The sequence below is a fragment of the Oncorhynchus clarkii genome, chromosome 5 (genome assembly GCF_045791955.1).
Source record: "Oncorhynchus clarkii lewisi isolate Uvic-CL-2024 chromosome 5, UVic_Ocla_1.0, whole genome shotgun sequence".
Taxonomy (NCBI): domain Eukaryota; kingdom Metazoa; phylum Chordata; class Actinopteri; order Salmoniformes; family Salmonidae; genus Oncorhynchus; species Oncorhynchus clarkii.
In genome coordinates, this window is record NC_092151.1 from 65,822,515 (window position 1) to 65,833,994 (window position 11,480).

Below are 11,480 nucleotides of genomic sequence, written 5' to 3' on the forward strand. Positions count from 1 at the left end.
CATGTACAAGTGACAGATTACAATATGACTTGTACCGTAGTAATTATGCTACAGTATGGCAATATACCATATACAGTATCTCTTTCTGACGGATGACTGACAATATGATGCTTTTTCACAAGTCTTTGGATAGTAATAAGTTCATGAGATTGTAATTAAAAGTAATGGTGTGTGTGTGTGGTGGTAAACAGCTTGTCACTGGGTTGAATGTGCTAGGTGTAGTGTCTAATTGAGTGCAGAGTCAGTAATGCATTGTCTATGGCACCCCAGGGGTGGGAAATAACCCTCATTAAAGAATGAGAGATTCACTGTGCTCTCTCACTGTTACTACTCATCTAGAATGGATCCTTCTGCCCACACACTGGATAGATGCATATGATCCAAACCATATTTAAGATATACTGACACAGACATTTCAAAAGGATTTCTATCAATTGTACAAATTTGTTTGTGCAACATATGAGTGGAAGATGGGTTGGTGGTGAGGATTTTAGCTGAGATTCATGTTGAAGTTTTTAGTGATGCAAGAGTGGGTCAATATGGCCTTTCTTAATTGGGAATGATGCTCATTGTAAACCATGGAACGGTATCAAACATACAGTATATGGAAACAACATACTTACCTTTTTCTCCCCAATTTCATGATATCCAATTGGTAGTTAGTCTTGTCCCATCGCTGCAACTCCCATACGGACTCGGGAGAGGTGAAGGTCGAGAGCCATGCAGTCTCCGATATACGACCCCGCCAAGCCGCACTGCTTCTTGAGACACTGCTCGCTTAACCCGGAGGCCAGCCGCACCAATGTGGCTACCGACGTCAGCTTGCAGGCACCTGGCATGCCACAAGGAGTTGCTAGGGTGCGATGGGACAAGGAAATCCCACCCGGCCAAATCCTCCCCTAACCCGGATGACGCTGGGCCAATTGTGCGCCGCCTCATGGGTCTCCCGGTCATGGCCAGCTGCGACAGCCTGGGATCGAACCCGGGTCTGTAGTGACGTCTCAAGTGCTGCGATGCAGTGCCTAGACCGCTGCGCCTCTCGGGAGGCGGAAACAGCATGTTTCACTCCGTTCCATTAATTCCATTCCAGTCATTACAATGAGACCGTCCTCCTAAAGCTCCTCCCACCAGCCTCTTCTGATAATTGTATACTGTTGTAGTTCAGTTTTCCCATTATGGTATGGTGAATAGAGCACTGAAGGTGTGTATACAACAGATAGTGAGGATTATATAAATTAAACCAGTGGCCAGTGTTTCACCTTGATGAAGGTGAATCATCAGGAGAGAAATTTATATAATTTGTTTGATAAAGAGATGCTGTGGTTAGAGGCTAGAATAATAAGGCCTATAATGAGTCTGGCTCCTTTCTCTGACTCCATACTCAATCTGTAACTCTATGCGATTGTTCAGCTCTGGAGCCTGATAAATAGTTGCTGAGGGTGAAATCTGCAGCTCAGTGTAACACAACCCTTCCCTGCACTGCCAGTGTGTGTGTGTGTGTGTCTCTGCATGTGTCAGATGTGGTGTGAGAGAAAGATGGAGAGCGAAACAGGTTGATCCTGACCATGCAATGTACGTTTGGGTCCATACAGTATGTATGTATGGATGAGTGTGGTTGTAGGCTACGTGGCTTAAATTTTCCTTTGTCTGTTTGTGTGGCTCTATTTCATTGCTGGGCTGTGTGAATGAATGTTCATTGTTTTACAGCCAATTAAACCTAAGCACAGGCAGACATGGGAAGGGAAATTGGCTCATTTTAAGGTCAAACACTTGTGTTCACCTAGTGGGGAGGGAGGATATACACACCTCACCTCACCTGGCAGCCTTGTTTTGATATACGTTTGTCTGGTTATCGGTGTTGAAGTAAAGGTGTGATAGAGATTGTAATTGATATTGATTGATGTACTAGAGGTCGGACTCTGTGCCAAAGCTCCATCACATTGTTGCTGACAATATTTATAACCCTACTGACAGGACAGTCAGGGAAGATGGGTAATGTACTGTCTGCCTCTACGTTTAACACAGTGACAGTGATGAACATGCCCACTCTTTTTTTGTATTTGCATGTACCTCTACAAAATGTTACATTATTTAATTCTGCCACATCGTTTTTACATCAGCATTGTGTGTGTGTTTACACCTGGACTGTGAAGAGGAATGTGTGTTAGTTACAGTTAAATTGCTAGGTTTATCCAGTGCCGTGAGCTAATATGGATTTCCTGTTCCCTGAGTTTCTCTGTCTCTGTCTGTGGATCATCATCATCATCATCATCATTACCAGGAAAAGCACTGCTGTAGTACTGTAGGTTTTAAGATTGGCCAGTGGAGATGCCTCTCAGCCACAGACTACTTTCCCAGCAGCAACCCATACTTAGCCTATGTCATCTACAGTATACATGAGCACTCAAACAAGTTAATGTGCTATCATACAAATGTACGCTTTAGCATAATCTTTTTCCATCTTAAATAGCCTCCCAAACTCCTCCAAGGTAGTTTTCCTGGTGAGACAGTCGTGTGATCACTAGAGAGAGATACTGTTTCAGATAGAGAGAGAAAGATACTGTACTGAAAGCCTGAGAGAGAAGCAGTTCTGTAGTGTCTGCCAGTCTAGTCCAATTGTGTACAATCAGTATAGTCTCTGCCTCAGGTCTTTTTTGTGTGCAGCCAGTCCTCTCTAAGGGATATTGGCCAAGGTAATGAAAGGCTCATTACTGATTCAGCTGGAAATACAGGGATACCTTTACCCCCCTGCCCCCCTCCAACCCCACTCAAGGTCACATCACATCAATGGGTAAATGTGTGTGTGTGTGTGTGTTCTCTTCTATTGTCTGTATATCTGGTACAGCCTCAACTATGTAGATGGTAATATTTGATGTAATGAGAGAATCTCTAGGACTGTACACTATGTGCAATCTGAGTGTTAGTACCGCTTCTAAGAATCTCAGGAATGCCATATCTGAATATTCCATGTGTTGAGTGGTTGAGTTATGTCTGTCTATGTCTAACAAGTCTATGGAAAACGCCTTGCTTCTCTCACACTGTCTTTCATCCCTTCACAGTCCACACCTCAATCCTCCCTCATATCCATCAGCTGTCACAGACATGGCACAAAGGATGCTCCCTTACCGGTACCACACAGGTCTCTGGCAGGAGCTCATACCACTGTTTGCATGTGTCACACAGTGAAACCCCAGCCCGTATCTTATGTCCTGGTATGTGTATGTGCGTATGGATAATTATAAGACTGGTGTTTTCCACATAAAGGGCCGCCAGACTGCATCAGCATGGTAAACTATAATTAAGGTGACCTCACCTCAGCCAATCTGAATCCTGCCTGTGTTCTAGCCCTGACATGCTGCATCTCCTGTTTGTTGTCACGGGGCATCTCCAAGACACACCTGTCCAGCATACAGTCACACAGCACAGTACTGGGTGAATTCCCCCACTAGCTGTCACTGAAGGTGAGAAAATGGGGCGTCCACCCCTCTCCTCCTGTGTGGGTGTTGACAGTGGGGCTTGACTGCTGCTCCTCCCCTGGGTTGGAGCAGGCTAATGACTGACTGGCCTGATGCCTCTGGCCTTGGGGGAGTGTGTGTGTGCCTCAATTCCCCATGTCTGATCTCACAACGTCCCGACCAACCTACCGACGGGACGTTGTCACGTGTTCCGACCGCCATGGTGACTGTTGCCTTGTAATAGTGTGACACTGAAGCGCCACGCTCTCGCTCAGATGGTTAGGAGTGGCACACACACCACACGTCCGTATTTTGTTTTAATGACATTCCTGCCCTGCCAAAGCTCTTGTTTTTTGCCATTTGCCATATTTATGATTCCTGCTTTGTCAAAAAGCTGAGTGTTACACAACTGTTACTGTATCCAAAACAAGGGCAGTCCAGGTGAAACTGGCTGATTAGAGTACATATTTCCATTCAGCCAAAGACCAGGAGGAATGGCCTGTAGGTATAAAATGAGCTCATCAGTCAAGAGAAGATTGTGACAAACAGAAATCCTGATGGAGCATGGTGTTCCTCCTCTCATGACCATGTTGGTGTGAGAGAGGAAGCCAGGCAGAGGCAGGGAGGCAAGCATCTGCAGCTGGGTCTGAGATTTCCTCCATATTTCACCCTGTCTGGCTCCGCTCGCTGGGCGAATTCCTCTGGGTTGTCACGGCGATGTCTCCCGGCTGGGTGATTTATTTCCCCTCATCATGCTCGAGAGCCCCTGCTGTCGCCCATTGCAAACCCCTTGCATATGCCAACCCCCACGACGCCCAAGCTGAAAGCAGGCAGAGCTGAGGGACTCTTTCCCCAGCCCAGATCTGTAGGACCTGACGTCTCTATCAGACACGTAGTCTGGCCACAATTCAGGATGCATACATCAAACCTGGCAGTGTCTCACTACTAACCCATCACACTGTGTAACAGCCTTTTCATAGTAACTGGGACATATTCATTCCTATACAGTACACCCTCAAATTACACACATTACCATAAAAAATTCATATTCATAGCTTTTTGTTTTCCTTTAATATTTTAAGTAGAAATTGTGGGCCAATATTGAATGTTATATTCAATGAAGTGCCCTTTTAATATAGATCACATTGAGAATTCAATAAATCCAGATTTTTTTTACATGAATAAAGACTTGCTAAAGTGCCAAGATTCAGCATTTTGACATAATTTTCTGGTTTTGTGGTGGACAACTGAGCGGGTCGAGTATATAACGCGTCAAACCTGTTACCCATAGATAAACAGTCTGGAATGTTTTAACAATAATGCAACATTTGTGAAGCTTGCATTCAATTGCCACTCCCTGTTGCACACTAAAAGCTTCCGTTTCCCCTGTCACAATGGGATTTATGGGAAGATTTAAGATGAAATCGTCAACTCCGTTACGTTCACATCTCATATTCACTGTATACATGGACATAGACACAGGCGTGGGCACATACTGTATGCAGACTTTTTTTTAGAGCAATTCCTGATATTATCCCTATGGACCTCGTCACTGAAGATTTCTGGAAATGTCAACGTCATACACACACACACACAAACACACACACGCACACATTAACCTCTTCTTTGGAAAGGTTAAATGGGCTTATTAGCATGGGGACTCTGGGTATTGCTCATCACTCACCAACTGGCTGTGTGTCTCCACTCTATCCCCAGTGACATGTTCTGAGGCTGCTAGGGCAGTTTGGCATTTATTAAGATGACTCATGTGCTGGAGGCGGCTCTGCAGAGTGGTCACTAGCTGGCACAGCCACAAAGTCATACAATCCGATTTAACCCTAACCTTAACCACACTGCTAACTGTAATGCCTAACGCTAACCTTAAACCTAAAGCTAATTTTTGTTTTCATAAAATTTTACGATACAGACAATTTTGTACTTTGTAGCTGGCCCATCTAGCGGAAACCACTCAGTTCTGCCTCCAGGGCAAGACTCATGACAATAAACGTCGACCTGCGTTGCTAGGAGACAGCAGTGCTGTAGGGCATGTAGACGGGTAGACACGAGGCTTAGTGCCCCATTACCACCAGCTCTACTGCTCTACCACTATCCACTGTCATGTCCTCCTCCCTAAACTGTCTCAATTACCCCTGACCTCTAAACACACACACACACATGCAAGCATACACCCTCACACCTCTACATATGCATGTGGACACACAAACACACATACAGAGTTGTATGTTTGTGCTGCTTGTCCCAGTGCAGATTGAATGAGAATGAGCCTGACTTTCCAGAGAATATAAGTTTCCTCACAGCCAGTGACTGAGATGGCATGAAATCCAGGAAGCAGAGTGACTAAACATTCTGGCGCTATTAAATCATCTGTTGAGGACCCACACTGATTTTCTCATGCACAGATTTACATTCACCAAGACGTCTGTAAACATTCAGGCAAACACATTGGGATGTGCACATCCTGCCAATACAATTGCTAAAGTCAATAGGCCTATGGGGGCTGTTTGTTCATCTCCGATAATGATTTTGTAATGATCATATACAGCTCACCTCATTGCAATGGGAGATAAAGAGCTCCTTTGTCTATTGTAGCGAGAGTACAATGGCCATTGTGAGAGGACGTGTCTGTTGTGCTCTGTTTCTCCCCTCGGCTGTCCGTGATGCCTTTACTGTCTTAATCCACTCATTTAGCTCAGCCAACACTCCTGGGAGCAGGAAGAGGTTTTGTCAGGGAGTGAAATCATGCCAGCCAACACCAGTACGTCACCACACGTATACACACACACACATAGTGCCGTTGAGCAGAAGAGGGGCACCTGGAGACATGTGTTGTGTATCTGCTGGAACAACGACTCTCTTTGAGGACAAACCAAGCCTCCAGCCTGCCTGGGCAGGGAGACACACTGATTGATTAAAACTTACCTCACACTCGCGCACACCTGTGTATATGTACAGTACCAGTCAAAAGTTTGGACACGCCTACTTATTCAAGGGTTTTTCTTTATTTTTTATATTTTCTACATTGTAAAATAATAGTGAAGACATCAAAACTATGAAATAACACATGGAATCATATAGTAACCAAAAAAGTGCAAAATAAATCAAAATATATTTTATATTTGGGATTCTTCAAATAGCCACTCTTTGCCTTGATGACAGCTTTGCACACTCTTGGCATTCTCTCAACCAGCTTCATGAGGTAGTCACCTGGAATGCATTTCAATTAACAGGTGTGCCTTGTTAATTTGTGGAATTTCTTTCCTCCTTGATGCGTTTGAGCCAATCAGTTGTTTTGTGACAAGGTAGGGGTGGTATACAGAAGATAGGGCTATTCGGTAAAATACCAAGTCCATATTATGACAAGAACAGCTCAAATAAGCAAAGAGAAATGACAGTCCACCATTACTTTAAGACAGGAAGGTGAGTCAATGCGGAATTTTCAAGTGCAGTCGCAAAAAAACATCAAGCGCTATGATGAAACTGGCTCTCATGAGGACCGCCACAGGAAAGAAAGACCCGGAGTTACTTCTGCTGCAGAGGATAAGTTCATTAGTTACCAGCCTCAGAAATTGCAGCCCAAGTAAATGTTTCACAGAGTTCAAGTAACAGACACATCTCAACATCAACTGTTCAGAGGAGACTGCATGAATCAGGCCTTCATGGTCGGATTGCTGCAAAGAAACCACTACTAAAGGACAACAATAAGACGAGACTTGCTTGGGCCAAGAAACACAAGCAATGGACATTTAGACTGGTGGAAATCTCTCTCTTGGTCTGATGAGTCCAACTTTGAGATTTTTGTTTCCAACCGCCGTGTCTTTGAGAGACGCAGAGTAGGTGTACACATGATATCCATATGTTGTGGTTCCCCCCGTGAAGCATGGAGGAGGTGTGATGGTGTGGGGGTGCTTTGCTGGTGAGTGTGCAAAGCTGTCTTCAAGGAAACGGGTGACTACTTTGAAGAATCTCAAATATAAAATATATTTTGATTTAACACTTTGGTTACTACATGATTCCATATGTGTCATTTCATAGTTTGTGTCTTCACTATTATTCTACAATGTAGAAAATAATACAAATAAAGAAAAACACTTGCATGAGTTGGCATGTCCAAACCTTTGACTGGTACATTATGTGTATTTGTGGACGGCCATCTGACTAAAAGCAATAGGCCTATGCAAATGAATATCTAAATACTTTGTGTGTGTTCTTGCATACTATACATACACACAGGAGCTTGTATGTCTGTGGATCATTAACTGGCTTTAGCTGTAACTGCTGTCAGGTTCATGTTAACTGTCATTACATTCACTATATACCACTATCAGTCCTGTTACTGTCTCAGTGATTTACTCACCACAGCTCACCCTTGATTCAAAGCTGCCTAGGGTGAAAACCCCGCGAAACTCATGAAACCAAGTAGGGTTCATCTTTGACAGAGTTGTTCTCACAAATTTACTGTAAACATTCAGTTTCAACTGATCTAAGGTTTTGTAGATCTCCTGGAACAGGTTTGTGTGTGTCTGTGTTAGGATACCTCACTCTCTCTGTCTTAATCGTTCTGTCCTCTCTTTCTTTCCCCTTCTACCTCTTTGATGTGACAGTAATAGCTCTATCTGGTATCTCTCTCTGTTTCCCTCCCCAGATGAGAATGAGAGAGTGGACGTGGCCACTGCTGGGGTTCCACTGGGGAAGAGCCCAGGAGCCAGGGAGCCCCCACACCAGGTCCCTACCATTCAACCCCCTCCACAGGTAGCTGTGAAAGCTGTGGGCCACACCCCAACACACCACCCAGCTATCACCATCACCCTCATCACCCTTCTGTTTGCCTTGGGGTTACCATGACACCAACTCTGAGACCCCCTTCCCCTCCACTGATGATGCCACTGAGCACTGGAGAGAGGTGGGGAGCATTCACAAGAAGGAAAAGCAGGAAGAGGAGGATGAGGACAAGAAGAGGTGCTCGCCAGCCAACCTGCGGCTTTTCCCCAGCTGCTCTCTGTTAGTTGGCGGGAGCTGGACTGCATGGCTGTGTTTGTGCGATGTAGGATGTCTGCATTTCTCTCTCTCTCCCTTGCTGCCTTTACCTCTGCTTTGTCCTCACTGCCTCCTCCTCTCTGGTTCACTGAACTGCCTGGTCAGATGTGGTCAGCTATATGTCCCACTACTCGCTTGGTTCTCCTGTGGTCCCTAGGTTTAGGTCATGAACAGTAAAGTTCAGAAACAGTGCTGAACTTAAGAATGTAATCAGGCCCAACACAGACATCTCTCCTCACCTGTTCACACCCAAAGCCAACTGCCATGTTCTCTGGGCTCTCTCTATTTGTTACTTAGTTTGCGTTTGATTATGCCTTCTGTCAATAGTCATCGAGCACACTGTACATGTTTTATATGGTCCCATGTGGGACTTTGATTGTGTATTTGTTTGTTTGTGTGCCTTTATTTACCTATACTTATGTCTACATGTGGGTTTCTTTACCATATCATTGACTGTAACAACATATAATGGCTTGTACAGTACTAGAACTGATCTATTGGACAAATGTAAATACACATTTATGTAAATATACAGTTTGTACTGTATAAGGATAGGATAACAAGGGCTTGATTGGAGTTGTTGCTGTGGAAATAGAGGAATAATAGGTTTTTGGATACCTTTATATAAACTTCACCAAATGATTTTGTCTGTATGTTTTGATGGGCACCATGCCCGACCCTCAACATATGTTCCCACACACTGACATCCTAGTTAACATGCATCCATTGCACAAAGATCACCTCTATTATAATGGCAAGTGTATAAATGTATATATTTGAAGTCACACACTATGTTCATCTTAGGTTTTAAATGTTACATTTTCTTAGTACAGAAATGGCTAACTTTTTAAAGCTGGAATCCTGAATGGTGAAACTGGCACGTGTGTTTGCAGTAACTTCTTTGTTGTTGTAATATCGCAAACAACCAACACAGTTTTTTCCCTCAGACATCAATGCAGCAGAATAGTACTGGATTTTTTTTTACCAGGTTACCCAACGCTCCTCACCTCCGCTTCGTCAACAAAAGAAAATCGATAACAACGGCCATGGGGTGGTCAGTGGTGCTGTTTCCCCTACTGCAGATTCCATCTTTAAAGGGATGCTGCAAACACCTCCGTCCTGCATGAAGTTTCAGGTTTAAGATAACCAAGTGTGTTTTACCTAGCAAGGAAACAATAGCGGCATATAAAGAGCCTTCAGCTCAATAAAGACCCCCCCCCCCGTGAACTCCATGTCTATCCAGGTGGCTTTGAGCTGTTGTCAGGAGACAGAGTGAGTGACCGGTCCAATATTCTGCTATACTGGATAGCAATGCACCCTATGCCTCACCTGTTAGTTCTGACTGCCAGGTCCAGTAATGTACCTCATCATTGCCACTCCACTCCTTTGAATGTCAATGTTAATTGGCCAATCAGACCTTTTGATATGAGATCTTGCTTTAGCCTCGTAATTACAGTACCAGACTGATTACCTCTGCACTGATTCCGTGGTAGTGAACCATTCATGTAAACTCGCAAGCCAGGCGGCTTGTGAGGCTAATCTTTCTTTGCAACCCCTTTAAAAGGCCAGAAATGTTCAGAGCCAGGTGAGTGATGACAGGACTGACATATTAGACTGGCCCTTTATCTGAAACGGATGGAGACTTTGTAGACATTGGCATTTTAATAAACATATCACAGTCAACCTGACCATGATGTGCATGCCACACTGTCTTTCCTCATTTTTCTCTTTGCATTCTCTGACTGAGATTGTGTGAGTTTGCATGAAAGTCTGATTTGTTTTCCTCAACTGTTCAAAGTGTTTGTCGAGGCACTTAGCCAAGCTGTTCCTGAGAAAACTGTTAGTGTGGTAAGGACATGTTTTATTTCAGGTCCAGTCATGCATAGCCAAACCGTCAAGCTGTGAACATTCTTTTCTCATCTGCTATGAGACAGTGTGCTTGCAGTGTTGATATGAATACTAATAAAGGAAGTTGAATATTGTATTGGGTTAGATTTGCTTCTCAAACAAGGATTTTCTACAGTATATTTCCAGATCTGTGCTGGGGATTCTGCATGGCTTTGCCAAACAGTGCATGCCCATGTTGTTTCTGCCACTCTGTGCCTCTTGAGCTAAGCCAGGCTAGGCTACGCAGGGCTAGACTGTGCTGGCTGCCGCTGCTCATTGCCCTCTGGCCCTTCACTGGATTACAGTGATTGGATTGGCAAGGGCTGCGGCCAAACCCCACTAACTGGTGCCAATCACTACCAGTGCCCTACAGGCCCTGCTGGATAATAAATACATCTCTCACTGAATATCAAGTAACCTGTGAGGCAGAGCCCACAACCACAAGGAGAGAGAGACAGAATGCTGGTTTCACAAACTTCCACTATGTCTAAGTGCAACTGAACGTGTTCTGACAAGTCTACAAGGTACCCGAGTTGATCAAATTCACCAAACGCTACAAAGGTTAAAGGTGGAATCCAATCAGACGTACAAACGGTTTAATAAAAAACACACAAAAGCAGAAAAATAGTGAATTGATTTATTCCAACGCTTCATCTCAAGAGGTTAACCTAACATCAGATTTCTACATACAGTAGATGAACAAAGTGCCAGAGCGTCTGTGACACTGTGGCTGGAGCTTGGCCAGGCCAGGCCACATAATTTTGGCTCAACTCCATTAGTCTATTGAATTCAGTTTTCTATCACAAATATTGAATAGGATTTAGCTTGGCCGATGACGGGGTTACCCTTTGTAATGCTGCTATAGTCACATAGTGCTTTGTAATAATGTTCCATTAATAGCAGGGATTCCTTCAGTCAGGGAGAGGCAGGGATCAGCGGAGCTAGAGGACCAGCTGCTTCTCTCTGCCAGGCCAGCAGCACACAGCAGAGCACAGAGCTATTCCAGGACCTCTCACAATCCGAACAGAGGCAGAGCAGAGCACCATCCAAGGAGCCAGACCCAGAGAGCTGCAGCCCCCTCTA

General features: G+C 44.4%; 1 protein-coding gene across 2 annotated transcripts in view; it reads left to right on the forward strand.

Annotated features, from left to right (window-relative positions):
• LOC139409248 (glypican-5-like) overlaps positions 1–10,492 on the forward strand; it is a 73,553-nt gene extending 63,061 nt beyond the window's left edge. The window contains exons 9-10 of one of the 2 annotated variants that reach the window (XR_011634386.1): positions 8,119–8,467; positions 8,522–10,492. Coding sequence is in view for 1 of the 2 variants with exons in the window: in XM_071154131.1 (XP_071010232.1) it covers positions 8,119–8,318 (200 nt within the window). In the remaining variant the exon portion in view is untranslated. Of the gene's footprint in view, positions 1–8,118 lie in introns of both variants that reach the window. The other variant, XM_071154131.1, reaches the window with a different exon arrangement.
• The last annotated feature ends 988 nt before the right edge of the window (positions 10,493–11,480 follow it).